We start from the raw sequence: 19,676 nt of genomic DNA on the forward strand, positions 1-19,676 counted from the left end.
AAAAATATTTCTGGCTGCAGGCTGCAAATTTAAATGTGTAGCAGGGACAGCCTGACTGATAGGAGTCAAAACCCTTTTAATCTGCTGGTGCTTCATTTTGTATTTTAGCTTTTGCTTTATTTTGTTCGTTTGCAGCTCAGTATTTAGGGCTTCTGTGGGGCACACTTCGGTTGATGGTCTGACTTGTTTTTCATATTCATTTCTAGCATACACAGCAACAATTACTCAATAGTCACAACAGACTCTCTGATTTACACCACACTATTGCATAGTCTAATTATTCAGTGGTGACTCAACAGTGCTGTTGGCATACCCACAGACACAAAAATTTGCAGTATTTTCCTTCTCCCTGCTTTAATATTCATTTCAGATTTGTGCTCTGTTTTTAAGAAATCAATGGCAGGATTTACCTGTAGAAGGCAGTTGGAGCAGCTTCTCTCATCGCAAAGCTACTCGGTTCATTATCAAGGTAGTAAGGTACCTGCTGGCTGGGGTGATGAATAAATGGTGAAAGCTGTGGTGCCGTCTGTAAAAATACCATAGGGCTTGGAGGGACATTATTCAGAGAATGAAATCCTCCCAGGTTATTGGACCCAAACGATTCTGTTGTAGGGACATAATTGAGGCTGGTTGAGCTGTAAACTGGAGCGGCAGTGGGGAAATCATAAGCGGCACCTTCTGGGTAATTAAAGACCCCAGTCTTGTTGCTGTCCACATACATTTCGCTGATCGGTCGTTCCAGAGGAATCTTCAGCTGAGGTCTGCTGATAGGTTCTAGTTCATTGCCTTGTATCTGGTGCAGTAAGGCAACACCGGAGTTTTTTGTGTGAAGGGTCATGGTCATTGTCAGTGGCAGAGAACAAGTAGCATATCTTGGTTTGGAGCTAGGAGAGGAATCAGGAGCTAGCAATCCACCTGAAAAAGGAGCAAGAAACTGAGTTGAAGCACAGAAAACGACATACATAGAGAGAGAAGTTATCCAGCTATGTGTGAATCCAGCTAGTCTCAGCAAGTAGGAAGATACAACTGAGCAGCATGTAAGACAAGAACAGTCTCTCTCGCGCGCTCTCTGTCTTTCTGACTCAAACTTTAAGTACTTCTCATGTGAGCTAATACACTTTACAAAGGTGCTGGCATTAGGCCAAATACTCCTGCCTTGCACTGACATTGGTTTAAACATCACTTCAAAACAATTAGTTCTGGATTTCTACCAACTAATTGTTCCACTATTCCTAGTTGTTTAATTTTCACTTCACGTGGCTCTGATGGTCCCAGTCTGCCAAGAGAGAGAAAGTGGATCCAAGGCTTTCATACACCTTAGAATGCCAGCCCAGAAGCCCATTTACATTGCATACCCTGACCAGGCTCCAATTTATCTCTGCTTATCTATTTCCCCTGCTTTGTTCATCTTCATGTTTGCTAGAAATATGTAATGTGTACACTGTGATGACCCTGGGTAGGACTACACTGTAACTGAGATACGGCATAGCAGAGCGTGTGTTTGTGCGGGTGTACTTGTGTGGGTGTGAAGCCAGCCACAGACCACCAAATTCCACCAAGCAGAAATCAAAGGGGGTTCAGTATCTATGTAGGAGAAAAGTCACACAGGCATGCTTGCTACAATTATGATTCTTGGTATTTAGCTGCAGCATAACATACTGTTTTGTTTTTTAAAAAAAGTTAAGTTAAAATTGCAGTTTTCCTGCCATCATGCTAATCAGCTTTGCATTTCAAAATCAAGTAACATAAAGTGAAATAGGAAACATGGCATTGCTCAGACCTCTTGACAGTCAAACTGCATGTTCACTGCATGAGAAAAAAACAAAGAACTACGGTACTAAACTTTGCACACAAAAAAAGTATTTCCTCTCCTTTTTTAAAACTGCTAAAATAATTGACATTTTAAGAACTCTACTGCCTTCGCACTGCAGCCAAAAGGTTGATTCTGAAATCAACCTATATAAATCAAAGCTTTGAAAATATCTAAAGAGATCAGTTTTAATGCATTAAAATAAAAAAAATCAAAGACAAACAGAATTCTTATGCAATTAGAATATTTATTTTACTCTCTCAAATAATGTTTAACTATATAAAAACAAGTACACTGTGTCAGTGCCAAGAAGCCTTTATAATTATTCCCATGGATAGATCTATAGTTTCTATATTCCCATAGATAGATTGATAGATGCTCTAGCTATCTATGGCTCAGCTGATAAAAGATTAGTATCTTATTCTAATATCAAAACATAAAGGGCTTGAGATAACCAAGTGTAAATATGAATCTGTTTCCATACCAGAATTAAATTAATCAAACCATAACCTTTGATACAAAAATTAGATTGCTTAAAGCGTTTTCTTAAAACCTGTACAGCTGGGATCCTGTACATGCTTAGTCACAAACATATGTGCATAGGATTGTATCCACAGAAATTGATTTGAAACAACTTTATTACCAACTATTAAAAAAATGTCTCCATGTTAACAACTGAGTGCTAACATGAGTGCTAACAAGTGAGTGCTAACAGTGCCCATTTTAATAGGTACATTTGCAAAGAAAAACAACATAATGTACTTTACAGAAGCTTGTGGTATATGTCTAAGTAACTGCATGTGAACATGGCATAGGACATATCAATAACTTTTCATATCATTTCTTTAACATTTATAGCAATTATATACAAAAAATATTACAACTATCTTGAATCTCTTTGAATCTTACATGTATTCATGTAGTTTTTAACTTGCCCAATTGGCTTCAATGTTAGAAGGTGAAATTTGATTAATAATTATATTTGTTTAAAAAAAGGCTGAACAGAAAGAAAGAAAGAAAGAAAGAAAGAAAGAAAGAAAGAAAGAAAGAAAGCTCCACATACCTGAGTACAGAGACGCAGATCCTAGAGAAAGTCTACATATATGCATTCATGTATGCTTCTGAGAACAAGTGAAAGTATGAGTATGTGTGCCTGTGAATGAGACAGCAGTGAAGCTCTGCCCATACATCTTCCGAAATACGAAACTCAGTGTTATTACACGAGGTCTAAGTTAAAGGCTGGCTAATGCATGTAGAAAGTTATTTGTGCATCTATACATTGAATCCAGGATTATTATATTTTTCATACAGGAGACTAGCTACAAAAGAAGGAAAAATGCAAAGGGTAACAGACATGTTTAAGTGGATTTTACACCTTATTATTCAGAAATAAAATAAAATACAAGGCAAATTATAGATTTTACAAAAACATAATTTCAACATTTACTAAATGAAATTTAGTTAATGCTGAATTTACTAAATGAAGTTACATAAAAATGACTTGCTGGATTTACTAAATGAAGTTATATAAAAAATGACTTGCTGGATTTACAGGAAAAGGCAAACATAAACAGTCAAATCTAAATTAGAAATCCCATGGCACAAGCACACAACATGGATTTGTTTATTTTAAATTCTGAGACTAGAAAGCCATCCAGAGCAAGACCCAAGCCAAGATCCCATAATATTAACCTCTCGGAATGTATTCAACATAATCCAGACTAAAGAATGCAGAACCAGGAGCAAACAAGGTGCACCACATTAAGGTGCCCTTAGAACAGAAGTTCCAGACAACTAAGCAAGTGATCCAATATGCATGCAAACAGGGAAGATGTTAAAATACCAGGCATGGCACCTGAACCTTATGGGGTAAGTGCCCTGAAACTAGCAAAGGGTTTACTATTCTGGCATGGCTACCATTTCCACTGTGTGGGACGCCCAATAGCCAATACATTGAAACTATACGTATACTAATACGTTTCTCCGCTGTGGCACCCCGGTTGTGGAATGAGCTCCCCAGAGAGGTCCGCCTGGCGCCTACACTGTACTCCTTTTGTCGCCAGCTGAAGACCTTTTTATTCACTCAGTATTTTAACACTTACTTTTAACTTAAATTTACATTTTACTGTTTTAACTCTGTATTTTAATCTTATATCAATTTTGCTGCGTGGTTTTCCTGGTTGTGCTTTTTATACTGTATTTTGTATTTGTGTTTTTAACCTGTTGGTTGTTTTATTATGGTTTTAATTTTTGTGAACCGCCCAGAGAGCTTCGGCTATTGGGCGGTATAAAAATGTAATAAATAAAATAAAATGTAATAAATAAAATAAATAAAATAAAATAAAATAAATGATAAGTGAACTCCCCTTGTTGCTTGCTTAGGAATGTGCTTGGCTAATATGCATTATTTTCACAAAACAAATCCATTTATTTCAAAATTCTGTGCTTCAGGCCCCATCACACTACCATTGAGCTATCAGGATCAGAATGGAGCCCAAATCCCTTCCCCAACGAACACCTGGATCTCCTCCAATTCTCCTTCTTGACATCTGGAATGCTGAAAGAACAGCATCCTAAGCACGAGGAGCCTTGGAAATGTAATTCCAAGGATATGGGACAACTACTAAATGTAGCGATGCACTCTCAAAAAACACATTTCCTAAGGGTTCAAGCTGCTGGCACTTATTTATGTTTTAGATTTGTATACTGCCCAACTTGCATATGCCCTCAGGGTGGTTTACAACCACTTGAATCTGTGATATTAGTGTTCCATGCACTTGCCTCTCTGCAATGTTAGTATTCCATGTACTAGAGAAGAAAAGAGCTCTCATATGGCAAGGTTTTACTATGCAAATCTTTTTTTTTTAGACGCAGCTTCTAAAACTTTGGGTGGGAGTGAGACTCTTCAGTTCATCATATTATGAGCCCCCAATTTCAAACTCTGGCACAGTCACAATTTAAAACACTACACAAATATTGGTTATACACATAACCATGGGGCAAAAACATAAGCACGAACTCACAGGATTGCTCAAGGGACTATCCTCAGAAAATAGGCGTTATTCAGAGTAGAAGTTAAGACCCGATGATCTGAAGTTTGTTTGGGATGTGCCTACTTGCTACTCCAGATCCAAATCCTGGTTCCCACAGCAGCTGCCCATGTCTAGCTTTGAGTCCCTGCTGTCCTCCCAACTCTTTTTAAAATTCACTCTGTACTGCCACCATCTGGTGAAGCAGGGTGGCTAAATGTTGGAGAAGAATAGAGGACAAGGGCTCTCAACCAAGCCAATTCAAGGCGGCTCACTGTTCTTCTCCCTGTTCTCCTGCCAGCTCACTTGTAGGGTACCAGGCAGGCTCCTTGAATTGGGGGCAGACAGGCATGAGAGCAGGCAGGATGAACACTGTAGTCATGCAGGCCAATGATGAAGTCAGGCTGAAGGCCAGGAATCAGTTCGGGGTGGTGGTGGTGGTGGTGGTGGTTATATCACTCTGTGGCATCAGATTAGTCCTTTGGTGTTACCTGACTCCATAGGCCAAGAAGAGTATGATCTGTACTGCACAGGCTGAACTAGAATAGTCTACAATACCTACTCTGACCAACATCTCCACAGGGAGCCAGTTCAAGAAGTACAACAGCCCCTGGTTCGTGGTGATTGGCTACTGATAGGCTCTACTCACCTTCATTCTGGGTTTAAAGGTAAATTGCATTTGCTTACTGACACTTTGCTTACTTCTTCTCTTCCACAATTGTAATGAGCTGGATTCCATGGGAGATGAAGGTCAACCACTGGCCTGTAATTCAAAACTTCCCCTCCTCATAATATTTAATAGGACAGCACCCCCTGGTGGGTGTTTTGTGGTGCAACTTTGGCTGCACACAGTAGGAAATCCCGAGATATTTCAAAAGAATGAAGATATGCAAGGGTTTTTGTTTTGTTGTGTGTGTTTGTATTGGAAAACCCAGGGGGAAGGAGTGGGAGATGCACAGGAGGTTCACGACGTTGTCAAAATGACCTGCAAACTTCTGTGAGTGGCCAGTCACAAGCATGTTGTAAATCATTTGCTTAGAGATGCCCTCAGTGGAGCGCAAGGGTGGTGGTCAAAGTGGTAGGAAAGAGCACAGGTAAAATAATACAAGACATCTCAAAAGGTAAAAGGACAGCAAAGGTGAGGGATCACCTCTTAAGCATCCCTCTCTTCCTCCAAGGTGGCACCTCAGCAACACTCTTGGGAAAATTCCTTTGAACATTTATCCAGCCGCATGGACTGCTGTGCCACTCCTGGGCTGCAGCAGATTGTAGAACAATATTGCCTCATACCGCTTGTTTGCTGCTTTGCACTAAAAATAACTAAAGGTCAAATTAGATGTGATGTGGTCGGGTGTTTTTTTAAAAAAATGTAGCCACAGTTACAGGGCCTGGATTTGTACTGTGACTGCTATCTGGGGTGGGGGTGGGGTTTAAATTAATCTTTTATTTTTCCAGTGAAAACCACAGCCCCAAAGCTATTTGCCCCATGTTTCCCCAGAGGGGAAAAATGCAACAGGAGGGGGGATTTCTATTTCTATTGTGGATTTAATGTTTTTATTGTGCATTGCCTGGTTAGCAAAATTAATTAGTTATTTAAATTAGAGTAATTATTTATAAATTTGCATCTGTACATACACATATGCAAATTTTATGTGGAGATGTGCTTTCTTTCTTTCTTTCTTGGTGATACTTTTCTTCCCTTTTAGGCTTAGAGCACATGGGATCATGGGATCATCTACACCAGCAGGATATTCCACTATGAAAGTGGTATATAAAAGGCAGGAGCCACGCTACTGCTTTATAGCGGTATTGGAGTGCACTACAGAATCTACACTATTGCTTTATAGTGGTACTGAAGTGCACTGACAACTGTTGGGGCCCAGGACATATCTACACCAAGCAGGATATAAAACTATGAAAGTGGTATGAAAGCAGTATGTGGTATGAGTCAATGGGCCCAACAGTTGTCAGTGCACTTCAATACCGCTATAAAGCAGTAGTGTGGCTCCTGCCTTTTATATCCTGCTTTCATACCACTTTTATAGTGGAATATCCTGCTTGGTGTAGATAAGCCCCAAGAATTTGGAAGAGTGGGTAAGGGTCTAGCATGCAGAAGTGTTCTAAGAATGTAAACTAACTCTCAGCACCTTTTGGGGCACAGCAGTAGAAGAAAAAAATATGCATTATCAATTCTTAGAAACAGACTTCTGCCCCTTATTCTCTTTCGCCCTTGCACCACACAAAATTGTTCCAGATGGTCTCCCAACCCTCCAGAGCAGATTTACAAGATGTGAGTTGATCTGTTCCACAACCAGTTGCTCTTCTGCTGGCAGATGACTGGTATTATGTATAGACAAATCACTAAACTTTGGGTCCAATGCTTTGGTTTTTTTTAAATCATGTTCTTATAGTTTTAATTCCTTCACATTTATTTTCAGGTTCTGTGTTTTATACCTGTTATAGGTATGATGGTTGTGGGGGAAATAAACAATTATTTTAAGACAAGGCTAACGTGTTGAGTCTCAGAGTAAGGAGGCCCTGGGGGGCTTGCATTGTTAAGAGGCAGGTGGAGAGTTACTTTGAATTAGAGGCCCCATGAGGCTAACCAAGATTTTATCCAAACGCAGCATACCCCAACAAGAAAACCTCTATTCCATGTTCTATTTGCTATCATTTGAAGATTTATATTAGGCATGTGCTCCGCTCCGATTAGAAGCGCAGAAGCAGGAGCGGATTGGCCTGCTCCGCCTTGCCCAGAGGCGGAGTAGAAGCGGACTGCGGACCCCTAGAAGCAAGGCGAAGAGAAGCGGCCATTTTCGGAGCGCTCCTCTTTCCGCGGTCCGGTCCGATCGCCATCTTGAAACATTTCGCCCATAGGATTGCATTGCGGAAAAGAAAGGGGGATAACTGTGTTGTTTTTGAAGCTATCTTTCTGAAAAATTCTTGTGCTTAGAGAGTCGTGGATGGGGGTCATTTTGAGCCTACTCTCAGCTCTCTGCATGGTGCGGTTCGCTTGCTAGAATTTAAAAAAAACTGGCGGGGAAAAAAGACCGGGGCAGAGTCAACTCCCGGTCATGATCACATGATCCCAAAGTTGGAGGAGGGGATAGGCAAAACGGGTAACTTGGGATTCTGGGAAACTTCTCTTTCTACTCTGAATGGAGTTTTCCCAGTGTTTTTTTAAAACAGTAGCTCCACCAAATGCACAAATACAACCTGAAATCATACTAACAGATAGGAAAACACACAGCAGTGCTACTCACCCTAACTTTGGGGAACAACTGAATACATGTGGCGCAAGGGGATGAGCTCCCCTAGGGCATCCCATGTGGACATGCCCTCACTCTCTCCTGTACTTGGAGGGCCATCAGAGCCCTCCAAAGAGAGTAACCCAGTGAAGCAATGCCTATCATGAGTTGAAGTGACAGCTTTACTCCTCAGTAGAGCTCTCATGGTGGAGCAATGGCTTTCATGAGTTGAACTGACAGCGTTGCTTCTTAAAAGACTGGTCACTAGGACCAGTCAAATTGGCAGCTGCTTCCCCCTCCCCCGGGCACGTCCCCCTATTACTGGTAAAAGACAGATATAGCCTTTTTTAAAGTTCTTCTTGTTGTTTATTCAGCAACACTGCTGCTTTTAATTCCACCCCTCCTTTGTTTATTTATTTATTTATTCCATTTTATATGCATTACTGGCTTATCCTTGGCTCACTTCCTTATGTCCCCAGAAATGTCTGCTGCCTGCCTGCCTTCCCTCCCTCCTCCCCTGCCCACCTCGCAGGGATGTTGTGTGTGTCTGGCTTTGACTCAGGGGAGAAGTCCTTCCTGCGCTCAATTAGACTTTTGGAAGTTCCAAATCCATTTTTCAAGTGTGGAAGAAGATTCATCTCTCTACTCCCCAATTCATGGCATCTTGGGATTTCCTTTGAAATGGCCCCATTGAGCTGTCTGCAGGTTTAAGCTCCACCAAAAATCAGGGGATAATGGGACTGCCTTGAGTCTGGGTGTGCGTGTGTATCCCTGGATAAGCTATCATGGTGGCGAGTTTGAGATTTTTCACGTGCAAATTGACGGAGCTATCGAAAGGGGTGTGAATGGGGTGCCCGGTTTTCATAAATTCCCCAAAAATCAGGGGATGATGGGACTGCCTTGAGTCTGGGTGTGCGTGTGTATCCCTGGATAAGCTATCATGGTGGCGAGTTTGAGATTTTTCACGTGCAAATTGACGGAGCTATCGAAAGGGGTGTGAATGAGGTGCCCGATTTTCATAAATTCCCCAAAAATCAGGGGATGATGGGACTGCCTTGAGTCTGGGTGTGCGTGTGTATCCCTGGATAAGCTATCACGGTGGCGAGTTTGAGATTTTTCATGTTCAAATTGACGGAGCTATCGCAAGGGGTGTGAATGGGGTGCCCGATTTTCATAAATTCCCCAAAAATCAGGGGATGATGGGATTGCCTTGAGTCTTGGCGTGCTTGTGTATACCTCCATGAGGTGTCATGGTGCCAAACTTGAGGTTTCTAACTTTCACAGAAAAAAAGTTGTATACTCTTTTAGCTTAATGCAAGCCTATGGGGGGGGGAACGGAGCTCCGATCCGGATCCGGAGCTCCGCAGCGGAGCGGAGCGGACATGGGCGGAGTGGGGGTGGGGCGGAGCGGGCTGATCTGCACATCGCGGACCTGGAAGAGAAGCGGAGCGGGGGGTCCATGCACACCCCTAATTTATATGTCTCAACTCAAGTCTAATTTATTTATGTATGAGAATAAACAGCAACCATCATATAGAATAGGTATACAAGAGTATGACTTAGACCTTGTTGGCACATGCAGGTTAATAATTGCAACATCTAGTAATGACTTGCATATGTGGAAAGAATTATCTCAGGTCATACACCACAGCTACAGGTTTCATATTTAAATGGAGGCACAATCTTTTAAGTTGTAAATCATGGGAATACATGGCCATACCTTTTAACCCTATACCCAAACCATGTGGCTCCCATCTCCACATGTTAGTGATGACATCTAAGGGAGGAAGTCTTTGTGCATAGACCAGAAGTAGAAACAGCAGGTTAAGCATAGCCTCATCTAGAAAAGCTCAACAATAAAGGGCCTGTTCAGACGACACTTCAGGGACTGTGGTTAGCAAACTGTGGTTCTCTGTGGTTAGCACTAACCACAAGCTGTGCTGTCGCACACATCACTTTAAGCCATGGTTTGAGCTGCTAACCCTGCTGCAGGAGGTCCAGCTGTGGTTAGTGTGTCAGAAGGGCTTAGAAAAATGCATTGTACAAGACACCTTAAACCCTGCTGCTTAACCAAAAGCTGTAACCAGCAGGGTTTAAGGTGTCTTCTGAACAAAGACTCAAAACATAAAGCATGTCAGGACATGCTGAAATAACTTTGCACATTTAACTTAGTGAAAAGACAACTGGTAACGATATTAAATATTTAACGGGATATCGCAGATCAGGGATTATGAGACAAATAGGTGGTTTACATGAAGCTGCAGTAAATTAAAATTTTGTTTCCCAACTCCTAATTTGTAAATATTGCAACTCTCCTATGATCCAGAAAAAGTTTCTTGGAAGTTAATGCATAGTCAGCGCAGATGGATTTTCTGAGCCCTTATAACAGACTGATATTATCACATTAGAACTACAAATGTTCACCTTCTGTAATGTAATGGATTGAGGATTTAACAATGCTATCAACATTTGAATGGGTGGTATACAGACGCCACTAGCAAGGGGATATTGGTCTGCTTTTCTTGAAACCTATGCATAACTACCCCCCCCTTTTTTAAAAAAATGAATGGTGTATCCTATGCATGTAGTGCTTCTTTCTCTTCCATGTGTTTTGTTAAATTCACAATAAAAAAGAAAAAATTAAAAAAATTAAAATGATCCAGAAAAGTAAATAGATTGCATGTGATATTATGCTTCGTGACATAATCAATGGCAGGCCTTTTCTGTTGCGGCACCCACCCTCTAGAAAACTCTCCCCTATGCAGTTTGGGAGGCAAAGAATATGGCATCTTTCAAACACCTCAACAACAACAAAAACCCGTACCTTTTCACCCAGGCTTTCCCTGGGCTATAAACAAATCGGTCCACTCTATTTTGCTGCTTCTAAAGAGTTTTTAATGTAGTTATCTTAATGTTGTTTTTTAATATTGTATTTAAATATATTTAAATATTGTGAACTGCTGAGGGATTTTATAATATAGCAGTACTATACAAATGCCACAAATAAATAAATAAATAAGAGATTCAACGAGTGTTTAAAATGTTTTTAGATATATGTTGTCTGTTGTGTGTGTTATCTGTTTCTATGGCTTTAAATGGTTTTAGTACTTTCTATAATGTATTTTAATGGGTTTTAATTTTTGCGAACGGGTCAGAGAGCTCAGGCTATGAGATATAATAAATAAATTTAAGACAATACAGTGCCACAAAATTGCCTTATAATCTCACCATGTATGGTGGTGATTCTTCAGGGGGAGCAAGTTATCTACATGGGCCAGATCTACACTACTGCTTTAAAGCGCTTTATAACAGTTTTGACAACTATATATGGAGTGTGTCCTGGGCCTCAACAGTTGTCAAAACTGTTATAAAGCGCTTTAAAGCAGTAGTGTAGATCCTGCCATGGTAATTGTAGCCCTACCACACCCTCTATGCTACCCCATGGAAAAAGGGATAAGCAGTGGTCTGGTGAGTTCATCTTCATACTATGCATTGGACTGAGGATGTCAACGCTATCAACATTTGAATGGGTGTTGTATAGATGCCACTTGTGAGTTGATAAGTACATGGTTATTTGGTCTGCTTTCCCTAACCTATACATAACTCCCCCCTTTTTATGAATGGTATATCTGATGAAAAAAATGATGATATTCCTATGTATGTAATGTTTCTTTGTTTTTGTTTTTCATTATTCAATTTTGTTCTGTTTTGTTAAATTCACAATAAAAAAGAGAAAAGGGAGGATTAAAAAAAGTCTACTCCAGTAATACTTATAAAAAGCAGTTAAATGGGTCAAATATGGTGACTAACATTTAAGATCCCATGGGCAGGATGAAAGTGGCAAGAAAAGGAACTATGTCCATTAACCAGCTTGTGGACAGCTTCCAACGAACGATACTAGAGAGATATAGGACACCATCTACAGCCAGGCAAAACTGTCTTCCCCACTTCTCAGGTAATTGGTCCATAGGACACTGAGCAGCTGTCATTATGTCCAGGCAGTCTTGGGATAGTAAAAGCTGGGAAAGTACCTGCTTGGGGAGAATACCCTTATTCTCTCCCAAGCCTGGGCTTCTCCATGTGTTACTCCTCAAACACTCAGGATTAAATTCAGGAATGACCATCTGGCAGTCCATGGGCCAAATCCATGTCATAAAACCATTCCATTCAGCCTCAGCAGCCCTACACATTTATTTCTAGAGTCACAGAAATAACACTAGAGGCATTCAAGAGGCAGCTGGACAACCATCTGTCAGGGATGCTTTAAGGTGGATTCCTGCATTGAGCAGGGGGTTGGACTCGATGGCCTTATAGGCCCCTTCCAACTCTACTATTCTATGATTCTATGATTCTATAACATTTGGCTCACAGTTTCACTCATACAGAAAAGGTCATTGTTTTCAAATGTTGTCTGTAGCTCTATTCAGGCCGTACCTACTTGCCCACCCACGCGCCCTTGTTGGTTCCACTCTAATACCATCCATACATTGGGGAAGAAGGGCTGAAGAAGAAGGAACCCTGCCCCTTCCCTCCATGATGTAGAATCCTGCGTGATCAGGGTTTTTCTTTTCTTTTCTTTTTATTTAAGCTGCTTCTATATCACTTGACATCCCAGGATTTCCAAGTGGTTTGTATAAAACTTCATACAATACAGTACAATGTAAAAAAGAATATGCCTTAAAAACATTGCAACACAAGCCGTAAAGCAGCGTTCTACATCACATTGGGATCCTATGTGCGTAGAGCAAGATCCTCTCTTCAGACCTTCACACAATATATGGAATGGGGGAGGGGGAGGACCAGGATCCACACAGATGCAGCAGTGGACACAGGCCTACCCTCCCCCTGACACAACAGTAATCACATGAGGAAATAATGCCCAAACATAGCTGGTGTATGTGAGAGATTCCATACTTTAATGTTTCCACTCTTCAGGTTTTGTACCTTGAAGTGCATGTGCTCAGTACCTCTGAAAGCTACTAGGTGGCAGCACTTTTATTAAGCACTGAACTCTTGTGTGAGTGTTAGGGTTGTTTTTTTAAATTAAATTCCAATGCTTAGACCATTGTCTGGAGAATATAATGAACCCTGAGAACAGCCATTCCTTATTTAACCTAAAGTTATTCTGGGAAGGGATTCTTAAGTATTAAAGCAGAACATACTTACTGTAACATATATGTTTCTGTGTGAATCTGTTATCTTTTACACTGAAATCATGCTATTAATTTTGGGTTTAATTTTGAACAAATTTTAATACATTCATTTCATTCATTAATGACAGGTATATGACCACATTCCCGACACACACCGAAAAGAAGGACGAGCAATAATAGAAAACCGAGCAATGACTACATCTCTTTGATGAAGTGAAAAATGTTTATTGCCGTCACGAAGCTTAAGTCTATACACATGTTGGTTTTATTCCACCAAAATGATAGAAGAGCAACATCTGTTTGCTAGCTGGGTGCCAGATTCCAGCCCTGAGTTTCCAAAGACTTTTTTTTTATTGCGAGAACATTATCTCAAAAAAGTTGATACTTAGAAATCTGGAACTGAACTTTAGTTATTACTTTATTGATCTGGTAAAACACCATGTAAAACAACAGCAGCATGAATAGATTCATAACTCTTCAATGGGAAACTCTAGAACTCTAGAAGTTGTTGCTCCCTCCCAAAGAACCAGCCAAGTTGCTAGTAAATGCCAAGATAAAAAGCCATGCCAACAAATTGTTCTCAGTCTCAAGCATCCCTGGAAGGGAAAAACCACAAGTTTGCAGCCAGAGTTGTGGAAGAAATTCTACCATAGTAATTAGAAATAAGATGTGAGTACTTCCAGACATTTTCTGCATTCCATGTTGCAAATATCGTTTTTTTAATGAACCGGAAGATACAAGACCACTGCTACAAGAAACACAACATGAATATGGTTATGTGATTTTTAGAAATATAGCCCAATATCCTGTTGTGCCCCATGGCAGCAGGACCAACAACTAGCACAACAGTGATCTATTGCTTCGTAAAATAACTTGAAAAAAGCAGAAACACTCATTTCCAAATGGGGCAGGTCAGCAGTGTTTGCAGAAGGGAACTCCATTGATCTGTCTCAATCTGGAAACATTTCTGGGATTACTTTAGGGAGCGCTAACTCCATGTTGCATTAGTGCTCAGTCCTGCTGACACAACGGAATGAGCTGGAACACAGCCACAATGATGGATACTGCCCATAAAGTACAACAGTTTAAGGAACAAGAAGAGTTAGAGGTGCCATGAAAAACGAGTTTCATTGGGCAGGATCATACAAACTATCTCTAACTGCATGGCCCTGCTATATTTTAAGCTGTTAATGGCTATGGGGAAAAAGATTAAACCTCCCCTCCCCATGTGCTGTAGTCCCAATCCAGAAAAGCCTCCCTGCATACTTTTGAATAAAACAACAACAAAGCTACACACTATTTAATACAATGTGTTGTTTGATTTTCAGAGCAACACTAGTAATTCTATCACTGTCTTGTGTACTTAATGTATTTTTGTTTTCTTTCTTTTAGGTATTTTGTTTTGTGAGAGTACAGCCCTGAATATTTGAATGAACGGATGGTTTGTTTGTCCATCTTGACAAACCCACTATTCTTATCTCAAACTTATCCTTCAACTGCAATATTTCTTATATAAGTGTTGTAAAGATTACATTATGTTTGTGAACTACTTTGAATGCTCCAAAAACACTATTTAAAGTTATTGTTAGAACAAGATTTGGGGCAATATCCTATTCGACACTGCCCCTAACATAAATTATGTTGCACTAGCGTAAGCAACCTATAGTACAATACCAATAGCGTTGTTGGCACAACACATAAAACCTGACGTGCCCGTAAACACTATTGTCATTGCACTAGAGATTACTTTCATTAGTGCAACATAATTTAAGCTAGTGGCAGTGTCAAATAGGATACAGCTTTTCATATTTGAGAAAATGCTACGCTTTCCCCCAAAGAATGTAGTAATTGCTATTGCAATTGGTTATGTATAATAAGACCACACAAGCTAGAGGAACTACATTTATTTATTTAATTATTTATTTAGATGTTTAGCCTGCTTTTTTACCTGAAGATATTCTTGAATTGTTTGCAAAATTTAAAACATAACAAATACAATATAATAGAAAAAAAAGAGATTAAAACAAAAAAGATATGGAAATTTCAATAAAAAAGAAATAGTGCCATCCATCAGGGCAGAATCCAATGGGGCACTCACCCTTGCCAGTTCCCTTCTGCCCTGTCAATTCTGTTGTGCACATACACAACAGAAGTTTAGCTCTTCTTAGAGGGTGTCCTGAAATGAGTGGAAACCAGCTTGGCTGACCTCCTCCATTCTAGAAATAAGCATTTCCATTTGTTTTGGATGGCTTTCGGAGGCATTAAATCGCTGTTATGCAAGTGGCGGAGGCAGCTTTTTCCAACCAAATCAGCAGGACATAAAAGTATCAGCAGGGGCATAAGCACCCCATTGGATACTGCCCTCAACATATTACTATATGAATAGCAAGAGCTGAAAGTCATGGAATAAAATTAGGGGTGTGCACGCCCCCCGATCCGTTTCTCTTCTAGATTCGCAACTTCCGGATCTGGTCCGCTCCACTCCGCTCCGATCCGCCTATAGTCCACTCCGGTTCGCTGCGAAGCTCCGGATCCGGATCAGAGCTCCGCTTTCCCCCCCATAGACCTGCATTGAAATCCAAAAAAGCCTACAACTTTTTTTCTGTTAACGTTAGAAACCTCAAACTCGGCACCATGATAGCTTAGCCATGTATACACATGCATGCCAAGCCTCAAGCAAATCCAAGCATCCCCTGATTTTCGGGGAAATTTTGAAAATCGGACACCCCATTTCCAGACATGGGATTTACTCCGACATTTTGACAGATAAAAACTTTGAAGTGGGCACCCTCACAGATGCCATCTAGATCCACATTCATGGCAAGTTTCAAGCAAATCCCGTCATCCCCTGATTTTTGGCGGGGGGTTAACCTTTTAACTCACCCCAATTCAAGTCCCATGCTAGAAATTTTCACGTTAGAAACCTCAAATTACGCACCATGACAGCTGATCCATGTATACACATGCATGCCAAGCCCCAAGCAAATCCAAGCCTCCCCTGATTATTGGGGGATTTTTGAAAATCCAACACCCCAGTATCTCAGGGATTTTTAAAGCTGCAGACAGCTCAATGTGCTTTCTTTCTTTATGGCCATTTCAAAGGACATTCCAACATGCCATGAATTGGGGAGTAGATAAACCTAAATATGAATCTTTTTCCACACTTGAAAAATTTATTTGGAACTTCAAAAAGTCTAAGTGAGCGCAGGAAGGACTTATCCCCTGAGTCAAAGCAAGACACACACAAACCATCCCTGCGAGGCGGGCACAGAGGAGGACAGGCAGCACTGGGAGCAAGCATGCCAGAGGCTTGTGGGGTTGAACCACAAAGCCCATCATGTAGTACAGCTCCCAGGCACCAGGCAGGCAGAGAGGCAGGCAGAGATGTACGACTATGCCAAAGATCTATGGGGAAGTCAGTCCCAGCAGATACCCCAAAACAACAGCAACCAGGTGGAGGTGGGAAGGCAGGCATGGAGCAGACATTTCTGGGGGCACAAGGAAGTGAGCCAAGGATTGTTTCAAAGCCAATAATGCAAACCATCCCAGTGAGGTGGGAGCAGAGAGATGCCTTTTTTTTTGCATCCCATAACTAGGAGGCTAGGAGGATAAGAGTAAAGCTTTGTGATCCTTGCTTCAGAGTTGATTGACTGCATTGTGATCACAGCCATTATTAAACAACAACAAAATAATAATAACATTAATAATAACAGTACTAATTAATATTAATAGCGATAATGATAATAACAACAACAACAACAACAACAACAACAAGGAGTTGAACCACAATGAAAGCCTGCCTGACTTCACTGAAGAGGAAAAGCCAGGAGAGCTTGGGCTATGGGGTGTATAAATATAAAATGTAATAAATAAATAAATAAATAAATAAATAAAGTGGAATTAAAATCAGCAGTGTTGCTAAATAAACAACAAGAATTTTTTTTAAAGGCTATGTCTGTCTTTTACCAGTAAGAGGAAAGTGGACATGCCCAAGGGGAGGGGGATATGCCAATTTGACTGGCCCTAAGTAAGTACCAGTCTTTAAGAAGCTACCTGACACTTCAACTCATGACAGGCATTAGCTTCTTGACTGTTTAAGCTTTGGAGGGTTCAGATCACCCTCCAAGGGCAGGAGTGTGTGCACTGGGCACGTCCACATGCCCTAGGGGACCTAATCCCCTTGCACCACATCTATTCAGTTGTTCACCAAGATTAGGGTTAGTGCTGTGTTTCCTATCTGTTATTTATTTGCTTAGTATATGATTTCAGGTTGTGTTTGTGCATTTGGTGGGGCTACTGTTTAAAAAAACACTGGGAAAAGTCTGTTCAGAGACTAAGAAAGAGAAGTTTCCCAGTATCCCAAGTATCCTGTTTTGCCTATCCCCCACCTCCAACTTTGGGATTGGAGGATGCTTCATCAGGTGATCATGACTGGGAGTTGAATCTGCCTCTCAGCACTTCAAAAAGGTACCTCTCCCGCTTTTTTTTACCCTATTTTTAAAAAAATTATAGCAAGCAAACTATTTTTGTTTGTTTGTTCGTGGTTGCTGATCTCCTCTGTTCACTTTTGTTTCAGAAAAATCCATTCCCATCATAGTCCCATCTTTTCATTGGGTTGTTTGCACTGCCATGTTGGGTACAAATGTATTGGGGTTTGGTGGTGGTGGGGAATTTGTAGACTGAGAAATTCATGTGTGTGTGTGTGTGTGTGTGTGTGTGTGTGTGTGTGTGTGTGAGAGAGAGAGAGAGAGAGAGAGAGAGAGAGAGAGAGAGAGAGAGAGAGAGAGAGAGAGAGAGTGATCAGGTATATTCAGAAATCCTATCATAGGCATGTGCAGCACATTTCATTAGGTGGTTCAGCCAGGGATTTTTTTAAAAGGTTAAAAAAAACACACACAGTTAAAACACGCACACCTGATTGTATGTAATCCAAACTGTCTCACTTGCATTGACTCTTACTTGCCTACTGCCTCAGTTTGCCTATGTGTGAAATGGGTTGCTTCCACTCCCATTGCTTTCAATAAGTAGGCTATGCCACAAAAAGCTTTCTCTGTGTTATTCTGGAGAAATTTCTGGGAGGAGGGGTGACTCCCTCAGCTCTTGCCTCCAGTGACCTCACTTTCCGCCCCACCAGTTAGGTAACTAAGGTTTGGGGTGTGTGAAGTGGAGGCCCTCATAACTGTATCCCCCTTCAGACCCCTGATGCCTAAACTTATTCTTGGAGTTTTCCAACCTATGCTCCAGCACCAGCAGTCAGAGCTAGCTAGATCACACCCCTCTTGCCTTCCCACAATTTCCAATGCAGAAAGGGAAAATAGGGCCATAGCATAGCAATACACCAGATCCCCATTAAGTGTGTTTAGAATAGGTGCCTTTTTGTGCTTTACAGTGGAGAAATTTTATAGCAAAAAAATAGTATTCAGAGTCTCCATTTTAAAATGTGTATTTTTAAAGTACAGATTACTTCTTAATTAAAAAAATACAGTTTACTTCAGTTTTTGTTTATTTCATTTGATGAATGAAAAAAGTCCTTTATTGCAGTATGTTCAATCAATGTTTACCATAAAAAAAAAATCCCTGGCTGAACCACCTAATGAAATGTGCTGTGCACGTCTGTGATAGGATGTCTGAATATACCTCATCACTCTCTCTCTCTCTCTCTCTCTCTCTCACACACACACACACACACATACATATATGAATTTCTCAGTCTACAAATCCACACACACACACACACTTACACCAAACGCCAATACATTTGTACCCAACATGGCAGTGCAAACAACCCAATGAAAAGATGGGACTATGATGGGAATGGATTTTGATGAAACAAAAGTGAACAGAGGAGATCAGCAACCATGAACAAACAAACAAAAATAGCAATGAGAACATACCAGGCTCCTGTTGCTGCTGATACTTTTGAAACTGTCTCTGGAGCCCTCTCACCAAACACAATGCACCTCGAGGAGACAGGACACACTGCTGCTGCTGCTGCTGCTGCTCCCGCCATGGACGCAAACTGCACCTGCTCAGAAGGAGCTGGCCAGGCAAGCAAGGGTTAAGTGAGCTATGCCTTAACCCTTTCCTTGCACAGAAGGACTCCTATCTCCTCCGTTTTAGAGAGACCAAGTTCATGCATGAAATTAAATAGTTTTTCTTCCGTGTGTGTGTGTGTGAGAGAGAGAGAGAGAGAGAGAGAGAGAGAGAGAGAGAGAACGCAGCAGAAAACAGCCAAGAGAAATACTAATCTCCGGGAGGGAAGGGTGGGGAGATTTAATGATAGCAAAGCCCTCCAGCCCTGAACGCCAGAGCCTGTGCCGGAACTCAACCTCAAGTTGCTCACGGCTGGGCAGGGCAAACATGGGGGCGGCGGATTAGGGTGTTCAGTTGAACCCCTTAAACCTGTTGTCTGCACGCCAATGAAGGAAAGGATTAT

General features: G+C 41.0%; 1 protein-coding gene across 2 annotated transcripts in view; it reads right to left on the minus strand.

Moving 5' to 3' along the window:
* Positions 1–19,676, minus strand: part of ESR1 (estrogen receptor 1) — a 282,918-nt gene that overhangs the window by 178,617 nt on the left and 84,625 nt on the right. The window contains exon 2 of one of the 2 annotated variants that reach the window (XM_063124534.1): positions 411–915. In XM_063124534.1, coding sequence (XP_062980604.1) covers positions 411–844 — 434 coding nt within the window. In that variant the 5' untranslated portion in view covers positions 845–915. Of the gene's footprint in view, positions 1–410; positions 1,055–19,676 lie in introns of those variants that run through there. The other variant, XM_063124533.1, reaches the window with a different exon arrangement.

The sequence above is a fragment of the Elgaria multicarinata genome, chromosome 4, assembly GCF_023053635.1.
Source record: "Elgaria multicarinata webbii isolate HBS135686 ecotype San Diego chromosome 4, rElgMul1.1.pri, whole genome shotgun sequence".
Taxonomy (NCBI): Eukaryota; Metazoa; Chordata; class Lepidosauria; order Squamata; family Anguidae; genus Elgaria; species Elgaria multicarinata.